The 19,048-nt window shown below is 51.2% G+C and overlaps 5 protein-coding genes across 5 annotated transcripts; 3 read left to right on the top strand and 2 right to left on the bottom strand.

Moving 5' to 3' along the window:
* Positions 1-77: 77 nt before the first annotated feature.
* Positions 78-696, bottom strand: BC939DRAFT_485248 (NAC domain-containing protein; the record flags this gene model as incomplete). The annotated part of the gene is made up of 2 exons (XM_051559300.1): positions 78-340; positions 480-696. The coding sequence occupies 2 exons, from the start codon at positions 694-696 to the stop codon at positions 78-80; spliced, it is 480 nt and encodes a 159-aa protein (XP_051407343.1).
* Positions 697-5,414: 4,718 nt separating this feature from the next.
* On the top strand, positions 5,415-7,533 carry BC939DRAFT_496760 (E1-E2 ATPase-domain-containing protein; the record flags this gene model as incomplete). Its single annotated transcript, XM_051559692.1, has 2 exons — positions 5,415-5,742; positions 6,123-7,533. Coding segments are annotated over exons 1-2 (1,428 nt in total), but the record flags the coding sequence as incomplete, so codon positions are not given.
* A 391-nt stretch (positions 7,534-7,924) lies between these two features.
* Positions 7,925-8,945, top strand: BC939DRAFT_466420 (uncharacterized protein). Its single transcript, XM_051557640.1, has one exon. The coding sequence runs from the start codon at positions 8,033-8,035 to the stop codon at positions 8,855-8,857; it is 825 nt and encodes a 274-aa protein (XP_051407345.1). The 5' UTR covers positions 7,925-8,032; the 3' UTR covers positions 8,858-8,945.
* Positions 8,946-9,715: 770 nt separating this feature from the next.
* On the top strand, positions 9,716-15,434 carry BC939DRAFT_334567 (uncharacterized protein). Its single transcript, XM_051551624.1, has 5 exons — positions 9,716-9,813; positions 9,927-11,378; positions 11,476-13,891; positions 14,017-14,141; positions 14,251-15,434. The coding sequence occupies exons 2-5, from the start codon at positions 9,930-9,932 to the stop codon at positions 15,181-15,183; spliced, it is 4,923 nt and encodes a 1,640-aa protein (XP_051407346.1). The 5' UTR covers positions 9,716-9,813; positions 9,927-9,929; the 3' UTR covers positions 15,184-15,434.
* A 100-nt stretch (positions 15,435-15,534) lies between these two features.
* On the bottom strand, positions 15,535-17,725 carry BC939DRAFT_466423 (phosphoenolpyruvate carboxykinase). The gene is made up of 2 exons (XM_051557641.1): positions 17,041-17,725; positions 15,535-16,925 (listed from the first exon to the last, which is right to left on the bottom strand). Exons 1-2 carry the CDS (start codon positions 17,445-17,447, stop codon positions 15,686-15,688), a joined length of 1,647 nt encoding a protein of 548 aa, XP_051407347.1. The 5' UTR covers positions 17,448-17,725; the 3' UTR covers positions 15,535-15,685.
* Positions 17,726-19,048: the final 1,323 nt, after the last annotated feature.

Below are 19,048 nucleotides of genomic sequence, written 5' to 3' on the forward strand. Positions count from 1 at the left end.
ACATAGTATATAAAAGATTGATGCATTTGAGTATGTTATTCGGACTCTTTTTAAACAAAATAACGAACTGTTCCAGCTTAGGCGGTGGCCTCCTCCTTGGTCTCCTCAATCGAGGCCTCCTCGAAAGACTCGACCAAGGCAGGGACCTCATCATCGTCATCCTCGGCAGCAAGGGCAGCCTGGCCAGCAGCGGACTTCTGGTAGGTTTCGGCCAACTTGCGGAGGCTGTTGAGCGAGTCAGGGCCGAGCTGGTTCAAAATGCCAGGGACGAGCTCGGTCAACTCCTTCTCCTCACCGCGTCCGTAGATGGCGTAGGTGTTGGAGGCAGCCGAGACGTGGACTAAGATCGACAAGAAGAACATCAAACAATTCTTTGTCAAAATTTTGCTTTCATAATTTGTATCGTATCACCATTTTCACATGGTCCAGCAGAGTAACTTGATCATTTTGGTCAAAGATTGCTATCAGTAGTTCCTTACCCTTGGGCTGACGGAAGTGGATGACGGTGCCCTCCTCCATGAACATATTGACCTCCTCAACGTAAGGCTGGGCAACGAGCGACAACTTCTCGAGGGCGCCCTGGAGCTTGCGATCATCCTGGGCAACAGGGCGGTGAGTCTTCTTGATCACACGGCGGGGGGCACCCTTGGAGCGGTTCTGGTTGGCCTGGAGCTTGGCAAGTTTCTCAGGGTTCATGTCTGATATTCTGGTATGGATGAGAGGACATGGGTTAGAGTGCAAGTCAGAAAAAAAGGAAGTTAGGACAAAGGTGCAGCGGAAGAATAGACGATGAATAGGAAGGGTCGCGAAGATCGATGTCGCAAGTGAGTTGGTTGGTTGGCAATGATACACCATGGAAACAGTATATACACTGAACGTCATCCGAAGTGAGTCTGTGTTGAATGCATGGGCTGGCGTGGTTATGGAAGGCGTTGTCTATGTTGCCAAGTTGCTGATCTGTTCTCATGTCTGATTGTTCTCAACACAGTAAAAAATAATAATAATAAAGTCCTCTTTCCAAGCAAAAGTCCAAAAAGACGACACGAACGTCTTTTGTTGTGCGGTTCCAATTTCGTAGTGCTCGTGAACTGTGCTGCTGTGCGTATCCTGATAGCTGTGAGCCTCGATGCGGGCATTACCTGGAGGGGTGAGGATGAATGAGGTTCAAGAAGAGGACGAGATCACTGCTTCCTTATAGGCCATTTTTGGTGCAGGCATCCACTGCAGCAGTACAGGAAAAAAAAATGTACAAATAGGACTGTTTCACAAACAATAAAAACATTGCAACGTCACCCATTCGTGCGCAGATGTGCGGGATTCTGCAAGAAAACCCTAACCTGAAGAAACCCTTAGGCCTCGCCATGGGTATCCGTGGTGCCAGGGTGGCTGTGGTCCTTCAAATGTCACTCCCATTTCGTTTTTATCTTGCGATTTTCGTGACGTTAGCTAGTGCCAAAATTGTCCGATAATGGGGCCAGCTTTACGCTGCTTTCATTATGGCCGAGAGTCGTGCGTCTTCTGGGATTTCTGGGAGCCATGTTGGAGTCTACGGTCCACATAGTAAACCAGCATTGTGGTGCAGAAATAGAGGAACAATGCTCGAAAAACCGACCCATGCAAGTTGTTTGGTATACTCAGGGGTTGTGCATGAATCTCGACCCTAGCAGATCCCGCCTTTGCAGACTCACCAGATCAGCCAAAAAAAAAAATTGGTGGCAAAACCGAGTTCGATTTTTATATGGGTGTAGCACGGGCAGTCCTAAATCCTTGAAGCCCCAGATACCATAGTAGCACAATCATTATAGATAATTAGTCGTTACGTGCGATCATAAACCAGATTAGGCTGCCACCCTTTGCTGCAGTCTGGTCAAGTCCTTGCTCAGCAACAAGCTGAACCCGGTCCCAAACGCGCTGACGCCGAGGGAGAACAGGTGATGGTCCGTCTCGATTTTAGATCTCCCTCCACAACCACCTGTGGACAATGAGAAAAGTGTGGGGAGATGAAGAAAGGCGTACTGCAGCCTATTCAATTTGCCACGCCCTTCTTCAGAAACAAAGATCTGGGGTAGAAATGTCCGAAGAGAGGACTTTCCGCATCGCGTGCGCACAGAATGGCCTAGGCACGGAGCTTTCCGTGCATGCCCTATCTTTTGTTGTTGCGATTCTTCAGGACGCCCCCATCCTCACAAAGGTCTCTTTTGCAGGTATAACTTGTTCCTAGTGACCGAAAGTAAAAAAAACTTACCGGTCTTAATATCCATTGAAGAGCGATGAGCACCAATGATTATGACACGTTCTCTTTGAAATATAAAACAATGGATATCTGCAACTTTTTTCGTTCGTCAAAGGATTTTATGTAGATATCCAATCAGGAGCGTCCATCGCGATTAGCGATACATCCTGCTGCAAATCTCTGACCTGTAGGCACTGGGTGCTTACTTGCTGTGTGCATGTGCGGCTATTATTTTTGGGAAGAGAGCACCACAGGATAGGGCTCGTTCATGCACTGCAACACTATGCCATGGTGGGTCCAGCGAGGACAGAAAAGACTTCGACATGGTCTCCTGGTCTAGCTTACCTGAACGTACACTTTGAAACTGAAGCAGGTCGCGTCTAAAGCAGGCACATCTGAATCAAAGGCAGTTTGCTTTTTCACGACCTCTGAGAACATCGTCTGGACACAAGTGCCTAAATATATTCAGGAACAAACTTTAAGTTCATCCGGAGGATGAGGCATTTTTATTCGAATAAGAGATCGTCTACCGCGCAGTCCATCTTTCTCGCGTGAGGTGATGATGATGACCGGGTTGCGGGTGGGAAGATTACCTGGGTCCTTGTAGATACCGAGTTACCTTATCCTAGCCTATAGCCCTTAGGGTTCCCACTTGTATAAGTTTATTTGTCTCACCCTCAGATCATCTCTATGTGGGGTGTGAGGTGGGGGGAACAGGGTTCCCAAGAATCCTCAAGGCAAACTGCAATGAGGGTATATAGATGTAGATCATGAAGGTCGCGTCTGAAAGGAAAGACCACCTAACATATACGCTGGTAGGATAAGCAATAGCCGTAAAAACTGTTTTATCATGCATTCCCTTCGCTGTCATGCGAGAAATAGCGTTCGTTGTCTTTCGCGAGGACATCTATTGGAGTTTGATCCGTAGAAAAAAGGAATAACGCTTTACCACGAGCCTTGAGCGTGTCAATCCTACTCCTAGGCTTTGGTATCTAAAGACCTTCACTCGTCTCACGCGATGTGTAAGGCCCACAGCAATTATTGATCTATCCACTGTTTATTTGTTTGGCATAGTAAGGATTCTCCCTCCGCCGTTGTAGTCATCGTCATTTTCCCGGAGCATGTCGTCTACTGTCGACAGTTTACGACCCTCAATACACGTAAACTATCTGTATACAAAGGCCGAATGGCTCTGAATTCGAGCAGGACAACGTGTGAAAAGGAAAAAAGTCCGCAGCAGTGGTGCCCTGGCCTTTTACGACCAAGTAGAGCGCGAAAAGGAAGGATACTCCATGAGCGGATGGCCGGGTATAAATTTAGTCGAAGTCTAACGAAACCGCCATCGACCTTCAACAACAAAAGCAACATCAACAATAAGAAGGGTAATCGTTCATCGCAATCCCCGTTGTGATACAACAGCAGGCATGGGACGAAAAAAAAATGGCTCACTTTTGCGCATGTTGCCTCTTGTGCTTATCATAGACTAGAGTGAGCATAGACGTGGAGACAAGGAGGCGAGGGGAAACGTAAGAGAGTTCTACCTTTGTATCTGGTCCTTGTTTTCTTCTGATCAGGGTTTCGGCAAAATCAGGCCCGTAAACTTTAAATTCCACTCTTAACACTGACTGGCGAGCTAATATTGTCCCTTCACAGCCGTCTCAGATGCCTGGACGCCTAGCCTATGTGGAATAAGAATGCTGGGGATATGTCTATTTTCCCAGGGCTGGGCCGGCCCTTCTCTGGGTACAGTTTTGCTCCTCATTGTGAATCCTCGGGAATCATAAAAGCGGATGCACCCATGGTTTTGATACATCCTGACCTCCAGAAACGCTCAATGGAAACGAGAACAACGCAGAAGAGATTAAAGGCGTGTACCACACCACAATTAGCACAACAACAACAAGGACCACAGAAACAACATCAGGGACAACAGAAACAACAACAAATAAAGAAAATTCGTGAGTAAAATTAAATCCGGGCAATTGCACTACATGTATAGTTCGATCGGTCCATCTCCCTCTCTATACAGGCGGAGTGCTAGTGGTCTTTTTGACTCCCTTTGTCTTCGTTTCCTGTAACGCTCCTGATATAGGAAAAAATTGTCTGTATATTTTCCTCTGTCGGCCAGTAGGGAGGGAATTGGGAGTAGACCACCTGGGAAGGAAGTCTCTCGAAATCCAGTTGTTGCAGACACTTCCATATCAAGGCGCTCTGCAGAGCTAAATCGTGTGAGGGTGGACATGTATCGCCATTCTAAAGCATGGTACCAACAGGTGCTGTTACTCATTGGGACAGGGTTTGTGGCTACAGGACAGCTCTGAAGCAAATTCGTTCCCCGCAATATATTTATATGCCTTGGGGTACTTGTACATACTTTATTTTACCGTTTATAAGCTTGACCTCTTTTAGGTTGCTCGAAAGAATGAAAAAATGGCTCAGTGGAAGGAGGTAAGTATTGTCTCGACTGAGTGGGCGACCAAAGAGCAACAGAAATTTAGGCCAATGGGCGAAAAATAAAAAAAGTACCGAGCCTACAACGGGCTTTGGTAGACTATGGTTCAGCCAAATCCTGGGAATAGGCCATGAAGGAAGTAGCCATATGAGCCAAGTGTCGAGGGTAGCCGTAAGCGAGCTGTATAGTGGATTAAAAAGAGAAAACGGCGAGGAGCCATGGGGCTGCGTGTTTCTTTAGCGTTGAAACCTAGCGACTGCGTAGGACCTGGGTTGTGAGCGTTGAGGAGTAGGCCATTTGAGATTGGGACCTTCTTGTTACGAAGGTCGTTTTCCCCGACACGAAAGATGACAAGCAGCGCCGGGTGGGGATTGTGTCTCTTGGCCCCAAGGATATACATTGAGGGCTGGAGTAGCTGTGGGCGATGTTGCACTATAGTTACGCAGGAGTGGAGTCCACTGCAGATGCGGCCTGAAAGAGACATGGTCTGGTCCACAGGCACACACACATGCACACGTCCGCGGTGGTCCCCGTTTATTTTGTCTCGTTTAGTGCAGCTGAAAACTCAAAATGATAAAAAAGAAGAAAAAAGATCGGGTGCGACAGGCCAATGGGTCCAGTTGGACAAAGAGCCAAGGCGGGTGGGGGTACTTTTGTCCCATCCATCGCTCACTCGCCCTCCCTTCTTTCGCTTGGTTTTGCTTGTTTGTTTGTTTGTTTGTTTGTACGCACTCTCTCACTCTCTCGATAGGATGCGATAGGAAAATACTGCAACGGGTTTATCCTCCCTCCTCGCCCCCTCTCGCTCGCCTTCTCCTCCGCCTCTTCGTCTTCATATAAAAGACGACAGCACCCCTTCCCCTCTGCCCTTCTTCTCCTCTTCTTCTCCCTCCCATCGCCCCGACGTCGTTCACTTTTCATTTCATTTCCCCTCCTTCTCCGTCCTTCCCCCTCTCCCCTCCTTCTTCTCCCCTCTCACCCTCCCTCTCATCTTCTGTTGTCGCAAGCAACCGAGCGAGAACCGAGCACTAACCAGCCATGAGCGAAAAGATTGAGGGTAAGGTGTCCTAGCCATCTCGCTCCACCAGATTTCTGCACACTCCACTCTTTCCTCCGCTCTCCCTCCCTCTTGCGCTTCACTCATAAGCAACCATAAGCAATCTCGCTATCATCCTCCACACGTTTGATCCCCCGCACGCGTCTTTGCATCTCCTGCGAGCTTTCCCTCGCTGGTGATTTCATAAAATGCGTTCCTGAGATCGACCGTTGCCTAGGATCGGCCTAGTCTCAACCCACCTCGTACACAGTCAATCACGTCCATTTCATCTTCTCTGCTCCTTCGCCTTGTGTACCCTTCAGACCCACTAGTATTATCATTATCAGCCGTGTTCACCGATGCTAATCCCTTCCTGTCTACTGTCCATCGCCACACAATAGAGACCCACACGAAGGGTCAACTCCAAGTCGAGGAGGCTGAGCATCACGAGCACAGCGATGAAATCTCGCCCGAGCTCGAGGCTCTCCTCCAAACCGACCCCAAGCACGGTCTGACCACTGCCGAGGCCGCCGAGCGCCTCGCCCAGTTTGGTCCCAACGAGCTCGCTGAGGTCAAGCGCAACCCCTTCCTCAAGTTCTTGAGCTACTTCACTGGAGCCATCGCCTACCTGATCGAGGTTGCCTGTGTCATCTCTGCCGTCGTCAAGGACTGGTTGGATTTCGGTATCATTTTGGGTCTGTTGCTCGTCAATGCCTGTATCGGTTTCATTGAAGAGTCCAAGGCCGAGTCTGCCTTGGATGCCCTTCGTCAAACTCTTGCCTTGAAGACCCGCTGCTGGCGCGATGGCCATTTGGTTGAGCTCGATGTCGCTGCTTTGGTTCCTGGTGATATTATTGTCTTGCGTCTCGGTGATATTGTCCCCGCCGATGGTCGCCTCCTCGGAATTGGTGCTACTGGTGAGGCTACCGAGGGTGATCTCTTGATTGATCAGTCTGCCCTTACCGGAGAGTCCCTGCCCATTGCCAAGAACAAGGGCAAGACCGTCTACTCGTCCTCGATTGTCAAGCAGGGTCAGCAGATGGCTGTTGTTACCAAGACTGGTGGCAATACTTTCATCGGCCGTGCTGCCAACCTGATCTCTATTACCACCGAGGAGGGTCACTTCCAGAAGATTATCAACCGCATCGGAAACTTCTTGATCCTCATTACCGTCGTCCTCGTCGTTATTATCTTGATCTACCAGCTCGTTCATTTCCACGGCGATGTTGATGGCAAGGGTGATTTCCTGACTGTCCTCCGCAAGGTCCTGGTTCTCACTGTCGCTGCCATCCCTGTCGGTCTTCCCACTGTCATGTCTGTCACTATGGCTGTCGGTGCCAAGCAACTCGCTGCCAAGAAGGTCATCGTCAAGCGTCTTACCGCTGTTGAAGAGATGGCCTCCGTTTCTGTTCTCTGCTCTGACAAGACCGGAACTTTGACCTTGAACGAATTGACCTTTGACGAGCCCTACCTCGCCAACAACTACTCCTCCGATGACATCCTCTTGTACTCTTACCTCGCTGCCGAGGCTGGTGCTAACGATCCCATCGAGTTCGCCGTCCGCACAGCTGCTGAGGAACAGCTTGCGATTCTCCAGAACCGTACCCACAAGCATGAGGTTCCCGGCTACAAGGTCACTTCCTTCTTGCCCTTCAACCCCTCGACCAAGTTGACCCAGGCTACCATCACCAACCTCGAGACCAACTCGACCTTCAAGGTCGCCAAGGGTGCCCCCCAGGTTATTATCCGTCTTGTTGGTGGTGATGATGATGCCGTCCGTGCCGTCAACTCTCTTGCCAAGCGTGGTCTCCGTGCCCTGGGTGTCGCTCGCACTGTCGAGGGTAACATGGACCAGTGGGAGCTCATTGGTATGATCTCGTTGATTGATCCCCCCCGCCCTGACTCTGCCGATACTATCCGCCGCTGCAACAAGATGGGTGTCTCTGTCAAGATGATTACTGGTGACCAGCTGATTATTGCCAAGGAGGTTGCTCACCGTCTCGGTATGCAGCGTGTCATGTTGGATGCTGGCCACTTGGTCGACTCTGACAAGTCTGAGGAAGAGATTACTGAGCACTGCATCCGCGCCGATGGTTTCGCCCAGGTCATTCCCGAGCACAAGTACCGCGTCGTTGAGTTGCTCCAGAAGCGTGGTATCCTTGTCGGTATGACCGGAGATGGTGTCAACGATGCCCCCGCTCTCAAGAAGGCCAACGTCGGTATTGCTGTCCACGGATGCACTGATGCTGCTCGCTCTGCTGCCGATATTGTTTTGCTCGCCCCCGGTTTGTCCACTATTGTCGACGGTTTGATGACCTCCCGTGCTATCTTCCAGCGCATGCGCTCTTATGCCCTCTACCGTATCACCTCGACTGTCCACTTTTTGATGTTCTTCTTTGTCGTCGTCATGGCCTACGACTGGTCCTTGCCCGCTCACTTGCTGATTTTGATCTGCATCTTGAACGACTTGGCCACCCTTGTTATTGCCGTTGACAACGCCCAGATCTCGGAGCACCCCGACAAGTGGAGAATCGGCCAGTTGATCACCATGTCCATTGTCCTTGGTCTCTGCCTCACTGCCCTGTCCTTTGCCCACTTTTTCATTTTCTGGAAGCACTTTGGCTACGAGCCCCTGGATGACAAGGCCCCTTACGATTCCCGCAAGCTGGAGTCGATCATGTACCTCCACATCTCGTCCGCGCCTCACTTCGTCATTTTCTCAACCCGTCTGACTGGTTATTTCTGGGAGAACCTGCCCTCTCCCATCTTTGCCCTTGTCATTATCGGTACCCAGATCATTGCGCTGTTGATGGTCATCTTTGGTGGTTTGACCCCTAAGGTCCCTGCCGGCCAGGCCATCGTCGTCTTGTTGATCTCGTTCATCTACTTCATCATCCTTGATGTTGTCAAGGTCCAGATCTTCAAGCACTGGTCCTTCGAGTTGACTGCCACGTTCGTTCCTACGAGCGCCCGCCGCCACAAGTTGTCTGACCGCAAGGCATCCAAGATCCAGCAGGAGCGTGTCTGGCGCAGCATTGACAATGTCCGCAAGGTCGCTGTCATGACCGCTGTTGTCTCTTCTCTGCAGGAGAAGCACGCTGTTGAGCACGCTGTCGCTGTGGAGGAGCACAAGTAAAGACGCCAAAAGAGTTGGCTTCCTTCCTTTGCCATATACTCGACCATTTATTGATAGATCTACATAATAAAAAGAAGGAATTTATATAACAAATATATCGCAAATGCTATGAAAGAGATAAAGTCTCGTTACGAGCATCGGCCAACAGCTGCGACCGATTGCTGAGCTGTTCTTCCCATGGTTGTGTAGGCGCGCATGCGCTGGTGTGCAAGTCCGCTGGCCTGCACCCTGTCCTGTCCTGTCCTATCCTGTTGTGCAAGCACAGAATGCACCAATCAGGGCCCGAGCAGAGAGCCAAAAAAAGAAAGGCGAACGCGCACCAGTCAACGGAGGGGAAGGAGAAGGGCGGGGGGAGAAAGGAGGGAGGGGGATCAGAGCGAATAGGCTGAAAGACTGGTCCGGTGGCGGATCCTTCTCGCTGGGATCGACCTTTGGCCGCGGGGGGTGTTTTTTCTTTTTCCTTCCTTTCTTCATCGCCATCGACTCGAGTGTGTCCTTCCTTTCCACGGTCCCAGTCCTCCTCCGTCTTCCCCCCTACCCTCCCCCCACCTCGTCCCTCTCGTCCCCTTCCTCCCTTCCTCCCCTCGCCGGCACTGTTATCATCGACACACGCCACTCTATCCCCTCCTCCCCCTCTTCCTCCTCCTCCCACTCCTCCTCCTCCCACTGCCATCCGTCCCTCTTTCTTGGCTCTCTAGAAACAGACCAGCACGCACGCAACCGCGTCTGCACCTTATCGACACACGCTTTTTGTGAGCAAGCGCCTCTACGCAGCTACACCCACCCACATTCATTCATTCATTCTTTCATTCTCATTCTCTTCCACGCACTCCCATTCTCCTATTCTATACTCACATACAACAAAGAAAAAAAAGCAGTACGGACCCCGTCACTTCCGCCAGCCCCTCCACAGCGACTTTCTTCTGCCCCCCCCCTTCTCATCAAGGAACGCATAGGTAACATCTACAACCAGCCCACTATCTCTCTATCTCTCTATCTCTCTATCTCTCTTTTATCTTTTGCGCGCGATTGTGCAGAAAATAAACTCATATTCGACTAGACTTTCTAGGTCATGGTAACGGAGACGCCCCCAGTGCCACCAAGCACGACTGCAGCGAACGGGGTCCCTCCTCCAGCCGGTGCGGGCACGGATACCAATGCCAGTGCTCTCGCGACTGACGCCGCCACCATCTCACTCGATCAGCCTTCGCAACCACATCAACGGAAGGCGTCTGCGCTGGATGACACCATGAACAGGAATAGTCGATTCAAGGTTCCACATCGACCAGCACAGCTGATCAGGAATCTCCACGCCAGTTACTTCAACCATGCTTTGCCAGACTCGTCATCCTCAGGCTCTGCAGAATCAGCCGTCTCCATCATCGTACGATCCATTCGTAGCAATGTCTTTGCTTTTGGCGCTGTGGCTTCCATGGCAGGATGCGCTATCTTGCTCGGACAGGGATTTTCAAGGCAGGGCTGGCGCGGTACCGGACAGGTTGGACTGGTGGCGCAGGTCGTATACCACGGTTTTTTCGCGGCGACATGCTCCTGGCAATGGTTCAAACGAATGGCGCTCAGCAGCAGAGACCGTGCAGGGAAAGTCAGTAGTACCGGCAGCAGCAGGAGGAATAGCGAAGACGGAGCCGTCTGTGACCACGATAGACCTAACAATGACCTTGGGGCAGCCGAGCCAATTGATGTTTTGGACACAACCTCGACGGAAGAGGTCAAGCAAGGCTCCTCAAAGTCTTCCAATACCCCTAGTTCTGTCTGCTCACCTCCGACAGCAACCTCTCTTTCGTATTATATCCTAAGCTATGGTCTCCTTGGTCTCTTAGGATTCACCTCCATCTCGGCTGTTCATACATGGAATTCACATTTCTGGAGCCCTGTCCTTCTCTTGGCAACATTATCGCCACTGCTGGTGGGATCCTCCTTGATGGGGCTGGACAGAATATCGATTGCGCTGTCCAAGGATAAGGCGCATCATACTGCCGAACTGGACGAGTTGCAGGAGCGCTATGAAAACCTCATGGAGGCATACAGGGATGAAGACCTTTTGAAAAAGAACATATTGCTGGAGACAGTCGGAAAGGAGGTGCAGGATGCAGCAACCCTGGCGATCGAAACTCTGCGCCAGATGACGCCCAGCAGTCTATTCCCTCAAAGCGTTTCTCGAGAACAGCTGAGTCCATGCACATTACCGATACCCACTACCAGCATTCTCGGTCTGTTCACAACGATGCGCCACTTGCAGTACATCGCCAGGAACATGGAGCGTCTCTCACGAGTAATGTTTACGGAATACGTTCAGGGAATTGTCGAAAAGACCTCGCCTCACTACCATCGAGGAGAAAACAAATTTGACGTTGGCGAGTTTGTACAGAGTCTTGGCGACCTCGTCTCTGCGGATGCATCGCTGAAGGGTGTAGAGTTTGTCATTTATCACTCCGAGTACGACCTGAACCATGTGCCCATCAGGGGAAGCGAAGATAGCTGGAGGCATGCCCTTATTAATGTAAGAGAGCCCTTTGTCTTTCAAGCTCATTCGTGTCACATTGATCTTGAACATCTTTCAGGCACACTAAACATGATTTTTCGTTCTCATCTCTTAGCTGATTAAAAGCATCATCGACTGCGCCAAGGCTGGATCGACCATCGAGCTCTGCTTGGTCCTGTTCACGATACCCCAGCCTGGAGAGGAAAAGAATAAGGTCATGGTCAGCTTTGAGATCACTTACTACCCCAATCCGGACTCGGCATCAACGGAGGACGATCTCACGCATCTGAACGCCCTCTTAGCCTCAAAACTGGTTAAGGCGATGGGTGGATCATTAGAAATTGAGCAGCTGGAAGGAAACGCCAAGCGGTTCACTGTCTCGGTCGAGGTGGAACTCAGTCCAATACCGCAGGAGGAGAAGATTGGAAACCTCAAGCATCTGGACGACCAACACCGACCTATCCACCCTCTGGAGCCCTCCAGAACCGACGATATGGTGTCATCATTGACTGCGCAGGATCACCTTCAGCGCCTGGAAAACATGCAGACGTTGCACCCAGTTCACGAATCTCAGCACTTCCTCCAGCAACATGTCAAAACGCCTCTGGTCTCACCAACGCCTCTACCCTCGTCTCCTCCACCGCGACGCTCAGGCGGTGGCGGCAGTCCCAGGGTTTCAGCAGAGCCGACCATTACGGAGCTCGTTCGATTCAGTCAAAAGCTGGCGGGGCTCAGAGTAGTTTTGATGGCAAGGGAGAACTCGGCCTTTGCAGTTCGCCTTACTGGATATTTGAAGACATGGAATATCAACGTTTTGAAGAGGACCATCCGCGACAGTACCAGTGCCCCTGGCGAGACTGTTTTCGGAGATGTCATTATTAGCGAGGAGCCGCAGACACCCGTTGGTGGCGCTAAGCGCACGAGCTCATCGTCGTCCCTGAGTAGCAAGTACCCTGGCCTCGGTGGCAAATCCGAGTTCTCATCATCGGCTACAAAGTCGCTGAGCCCAGCATTCATCATGATCGACGACGACGTCAAGGCCCTCGGTCAGCAGATTCTCAAAATGCAGTCCAACCCAGCCTCGCCAGCTCCAGCAGCAGGAGCCTCGAAGCGTCCGACCCACCGTCGGCACAAGTCTGTCACCACGATCCAGCACACCAGCATCATCTACTTTACAAGTTTGCCGACGTTCAAGCAGGCTAGAGATACCATCATGTTCATCCTTGGAACTCAAATACCGGGCGTGAGCTACAGCATCGCCAACACACTGTCAGGCAACACCCTGGGTCATGCGCCTCTTGGCCCTCTTAGCCCTCTCCCGTACATTCTGGTCCTTCCCAAGCCCGCAGGTCCTCGCCGAGTGCTTACGGCGATCCACACGGCAATCAATGTTCCGGTGCTGGACCAATCGTATAGCCCCATTGCCACTGCACCGACGTCTCCTGCGCCCGCGATCCGTCACTTCAGCGAAGAGATCAATCCACTGGACAGAGATCAGATTGTATATGATCCCGTATCGAACCAAGCATTCGCTCGGTCGGTCCCACACTCTACGCAGAGCTCCCCAGGGGCTCTTAGTCCGAACGACAATCTTCCCCATGAGCATTATCAGAAACGGGACATGATACGCCAGTTGATCGACGCAGGCGGCAATGTTGAAACAATCGCCTATCCCTTTGACCACTCCGCTGTCGATATGACAACGCCGGAAACTCCAGGATCAACCCAATCAATCGGCTCTCCAACAGGAATCCCTGTATTCGGAACTGCTAATCAACCAGCAGGCATTCAATTTGATCCGACCGCCAGACCACCAGGGACTCAGTCGCCTGCGACACCAGGTCAGGGCTTTAGACGGGTTTCGAATGGCAATGGGCGCAGCACCAGCCATTCTATCTCCAGCAACGACGGAGGAGCTGTTATCATTCCACCACCGGTCATCATCGCCAGCAATCATCAGCCATTTGCATCGATACATGTTCAACGGTCGTCCGAGGGCGGTACACTTTCTGCTACAACTCTTATGCGTCCGCTGCTACGACCGGGTGTGGGACGCTCGCCACTGGGCACGCCTCCAACCATCACTCAATCGACCGGTCTTTTGTTTTCGCCACCAAGTGTCCGGCACTCTGTTATGGCGTCGCCTATGCCTCAGAGACATGAGGCAATAGCGGCGCGTAATGGCGGCAGCAGTGGTGGTTCAATGAACAGCATTGGTTCAATGAACAGCATCGGCATGGATAATCCCAAGGTTCCTCATCCAGTGCTACCCCTAGGATCACTTCCAACCGCTTCACCGCTTCCAACGTCCCCCGGCTCGCTTGTCCGGTCCAGTCCAGGAACACCAGGAATTTCGCCCGGCCACGCCTCCTCTCCGCCTCCTCCAAAAACCGGGTCTGGTCGGTCGAGGGGTCTGATCCCCATCAAGAAAACGAGGGATATGAGGACAGTGGGCGCCGCGACACCTTCGCTGGTCAAGAGTGGTGTGGTTGAGCGAGTCAGCCCTCTGGTGAACGTGCTAATCGTCGAAGGTAATGATTTTGTATCACGTTTTTTTCGGTCCCGAACACGCACTTTATCCATGACTCATGCCATGTCATTGTAACACCTGTCTAACGCCATTTCATTTTTGTGCCTCTGTTCTCTTGTCCTATAGACAACTATATCAATCAAGCAATTTTAGTCAAGTTTATGCGGCAGCGCAAGATCAAGTACGAACTAGCGTGCAATGGTAAAGAGGCCGTGGACAAATGGCGCGTTGGAGGCTTTCACTTGGTCTTGGTAAGTCATGACTCTCTGACATTAGTAACAGGGCAGCTCCTTCGTAATACCGATGCTGATCTTCAGTTCTTTTCTTGTTCTTGTTCATGTTCTTGTTCATGTCCTACAGATGGATATTCAGATGCCAGTCATGGACGGTATCGAGGCCACGCGTGAGATTCGTCGCTTAGAAAAGGCCCAAAAGATCGGTGTATTCCCAACAGATAAGCCTAATTCTGTCGGCAATTCGATGCAATCGGCCCTTACACCCAGCTTCGCTTCGTCGTCATCCTCTACGAGCCAGACGCCCACGACCCCGCCAGCGTCGCCATTCCGCTCTCCCGTAATTATCGTGGCATTAACAGCCTCGGCTGAGAGTGAGGATCTGAGAAGGACAGCGCTCTTAGCCGGGTGCAACGACTACATCACCAAGCCAGTGCAGTTCCCTTGGTTGGAGCGCAAGATTGTGGACTGGGGTTGTATGCAAGCCCTGATCGATGTCGATGCCTGGAAGGAATGGAAGCGAGATTTGGAAGGCACCAGCCCTGGAGGCTCTAACAGTGGCAATGGTGGGCCTATGGCTGCGCTGAAAAAGACGATTGCGAACGCAGGCACTGTGACGAGAGCGAACCTGAAGCGACCCTCGATTGGTACCAGATCGATCAAGGGCGCTAAAGCTGCGGTAATTGCGGCCAAGAATGCGGAAGCTGCGGCCAAGGTTGCGGAAGCTGCTGCGAACGATGCGGACAAAAAGGCAACAGTAACAGAAATCATTGAGCCAGCAACTGTCCCACCGACTTCATCGACAGCTACATCAGCTACTACATCAGCACCTACGTCGGTAACTACATCAGAAGCAGCAGCAGAGGCTACTACGAGAGCATCTAGTAATGAGAATGCCCAAGCCAAGCCCTTGCAAGCACCGCCTTCCGCCAGTACGGCCACGGATGTAAGCCTGAGCAACGGATCTACGGTTGTAGCGCAGGAGAAGGCATCGACATTGAACGAGACCACGCCCACGACAGTATCGACGTCTGCTTCAAGTCCTACGAAGGAAAAGTGAGAGGTCGGAAAAAGATGACTGATAACTATTTCCGTTTCTTTTTCAGCTTTACTGTACATTACAACTGCGGTTTTAATAAAACTAGAATGCCCAAAAACGTATTGCAGAGTGCTTAACGCTTGAACTCGTATCGATGTGGAAACATACTATTGTAAATAGTTCTACCATGCCAATTTGGCTACAGAAACGGGGAGGGGGGATAGGAAGTGAAGCGGTTTCTTTGAGTTGACGATACAATCAATTACTATTGCCTTTACTGACGCTGCTGTGCTGCCAGAACTTATACTTCAAACCTGGGTTTCTTTTCTGACAACAACCTTTCTCATCTCATGGATCAAAGAAAAAAAAAATGCTGTAAAATGAATTTATTTTCGGTATTATTACAAAGGGATAGAATTACGGGAGCCATGCTGGAAAAAGTATGGATGCGATCGATGCAAAATGTTGGGATTATGAAGAAAAAGGTAATAAAAAAAAAAAAAAGATCCCTTAATTTTTTTTTTTAAAGCTTGGGTCCAACGGCAATGACGTCCTCGGTGGCCTGGTCAGCATACTTGGCAAAGTTCTCGTTGAAGAGGTTGGCCAATTTGGTGACGGTGCTGTTGTAGTCCTCCTTGGTTCCCTGCCAGGCAACGGCGGGGTTCAGAACCTCGGCAGGGACACCGGTGACGGCCTTGGGGATCTCGAGACCAAAGATGGGGTAGGTCTCGTATTCGGCGTTCTTGAGCTCTCCGCTGTGGATGGCATCGATGATGGCGCGGGAGTACTTGAGGGCAATACGCTTGCCGGTACCATAGACACCGCCGTTCCAGCCGGTGTTGATCAACCAGGCATCAGCAGTGTGGTCATGCATCTTCTGGGCCAACATGGTGGCGTACTGGGTAGGGTGGAGAACCAGGAAGGGCTGGCCGAAGCAAGCAGAGAAGGTGGCCTCGGGCTCGGTGACACCCTCTTCAGTACCGGCGATCTTGGCGGTGTAGCCAGAGATGAAGTGGTACATGGCCTGGGCCGAGGTCAGCTTGGAGACTGGGGGGAGGACACCAAAGGCATCGCAGGTCAACATGATGATGTTCTTGGGGTGGTTACCGATGCAGGGGAGGAGGGCGTTGGGGATGTACTCGATGGGGTAGGCGCAGCGGGTGTTCTCGGTCAGGGACTTGTCAGAGTAGTCGACCAGGCGAGTGTCATCGTCAAAGACGACATTCTCAAGAACAGATCCGAAGCGGATGGCACCGAAAATCTCGGGCTCCTTCTCGGCGGAGAGATCAATGCACTTGGCGTAGCAGCCTCCCTCGATGTTGAAGACTCCAGTGTCGGTCCAGACATGCTCATCATCTCCAATAAGGGCGCGGGCGGGGTCAGCGGAGAGGGTGGTCTTGCCGGTTCCGGAGAGACCGAAGAAGAGGGAGGTGTCGCCGTCAGGGCCCTGGTTAGCGGAGGAGTGGAGGGAAAGGACGCCGGCCTTGGGCATGAGGTAGTGCATGATGGTGAAGACGCCCTTCTTCATCTCTCCGGCGTACTCGGTTCCGAGAATGACCATCTGGCGGAGCTTGAAGTTGATGGAGACGGAGGTGGTTGAGGTCATGCCGGTGGTGTATCTGTTGGCGGGGAAGGCGCCGGCGTTGAGGATGGTGAAGTCGGGCTCGCCGTAGTTCTTGAGCTCCTCCTCCGTGGGGCGGATCAACATGTTGTGCATGAAAAGTGAGTGGTAGGCGCGTGCGCAGACGACGCGAATCTTGAGTCTACATTATTGGGAGAATACAGAACGGGGGCGAATGTTAGTTAATTTTTTTTTTCTTTCGCTTCTCCACATCCGTAGGACAGCCAGCCCAGCGTTGGTTTGCATCGCAGACTTACCGGTACTTGGGGTCCCAGCCGGCGAATCCGTCAAAGACATAGAGGCGCTCACGGGTGTTCAGGTAGTCGACAGCACGCTCGTGGTTGATTAGGAAGGCGTGCTCGCTCAACTTTGTGTTCACGGGTCCCCACCAGATGTCCTCTGTCGTGGACTCCTCGTCGACAATGCGCTTGTCCTTGGGCGAGCGACCGGTCTTCTTTCCGGAAGAGGTGACGAGGGCACCGGCGGAGGAGATGAAGGTGCCGGGCTCGTAGCGGAGGGCGTCCTCATAGAGCTTGGCGACGGAGGTGTTGCGGAGCAGGTTCACGCGGGTGTAGTCGATACCGTCCTTGCCGACGGAGGCATCCAGCTCGGCATCGTGCTTGAAGATGGACGCGGCGGGCGATCTTGATTTGTAAGGAGCCATTTTGTTTGTTTGTGTGAGGGGGTTTAGTGTGGGAGAGTGGAGAGGGCGGGTTGAAGAAAGCGAGAGAAGGGGCACGAACGCCTGGTATAGATGGGGGGAAGAAGAGTGGGTTGGTTGGTGAAGATGAAAGTGAAGCAAGGAGCGTGATGGAGGCGGATGGAGGTGGTATTTATAAGGAGGGGCAGCAGCAGAGGCGCGGAAGGATCGGAACGAGCAGGTCAAGATGACGAGCGGAAGCGATGCTTTTTTTTTTTAAGAGTAAGGGCCAGGGGTATGAGTCTATGCATTTAGAGTATTGACTACGGTTTTTGGTGCAGTGGGGCGCTGCAGGATGGATTTGCCCGTGGGCAACAAAGCCCGTCTTTTTTTCTATTCAGTGAATGTATAGGAAGTCTATAGGAAGTCTATAGGAAGCGTATAGGAAGCGTATGGTGCGTTTCGCTCGGAGCGGACTGCATTGAGATTATTTTTAACAAGGGATCGTTCTCGAGTGAATCGCATGCAGTATTCTATCCGAATATTCGAATCCAGCACATGTTAGAGTCCATCCCTGCCCACGGATGCGTCTCTGGTGCAGTCCGTGGTAAAAAAAAAAAGAAAACCAGCTTCACCCATCCAGCGACCATGCCCTTTCATCCTTCCCAAGACGCACCTTTACCTATTCGCATCGACAGTTGATTCGCCCCCATTGAACTCTCCGTCAGCCATGTCACTTGAAACCGATGCAGCCACCTTCACTTGCAGCGATGGCCGGACGCAATTGTTCGTCCTGGCCGTCATCCTTTTTGTTTGTTAGGTACAGAGAGAAAAAAAAAAAGTTTAAGAAAACGAAATATTATGAGCGCGTCTGGAGCGGTCTTTGTATGATCAATAGTCGACTCATTGCGGAACCCCAATGGAGGGTGCGCGTTAGCAGACTCTCCCTTCTCACATATGACATGGCCATGCGAGGGCTTTTTTTATTTTATTTTTATTATTAACCAAGAGAGAAGCAACGAGGATATTAGACGATGGACGTTTTTTTTTTTTTTTTTTTTTTTTTGCAAAGATGAGCGGTGCGATATTTGTTGTATTGCGCTCAAAATGGTTTGGACCGCACAAGGGAATAATTACCTACCACAAGAACACAGGGCTGAGAATGACCATGAAAATCACAAAAAGATGCGTTTGCGTTATTTAGAGAGACTAGAGTATTAACATTGCTGTCCTAGCCTAACTAACATTGAGGCTGTGAAGAGTGCTGATGTTTGTTGTCCAATTGCACGGCAACGCAATCGTTCCCCAGAGAAGCTTGCAAAAACCCTCAAACCCAACAATTCATCCATACGAGAGAGAACAAAAAGCGCCCGTGCTTCTTCGGTTATTCACGATCAATTGTAGCGGCATCGTCTCTTGACCACCAAGGCTGTTTCAGGGTAAAAGGAGCGAGTAAAACATAGGTCCAGAGTCAACATAAAAAAATAGTCTCGACAACGGTGCAAATGCCTTCAAGGGGTGGGGATGTGTTTGTTCATATCGACCGGCAGACATCATAGGGGCATCATAATTGTCATACCTTAAAAATTACGCCCAGGCATCATTGACGTAATGTATCCTGGGAG

Source organism: Gamsiella multidivaricata (genome assembly GCF_025024155.1).
Source record: "Gamsiella multidivaricata strain RSA 2152 chromosome Unknown BC939scaffold_97, whole genome shotgun sequence".
NCBI lineage: Eukaryota > Fungi > Mortierellomycota > Mortierellomycetes > Mortierellales > Mortierellaceae > Gamsiella > Gamsiella multidivaricata.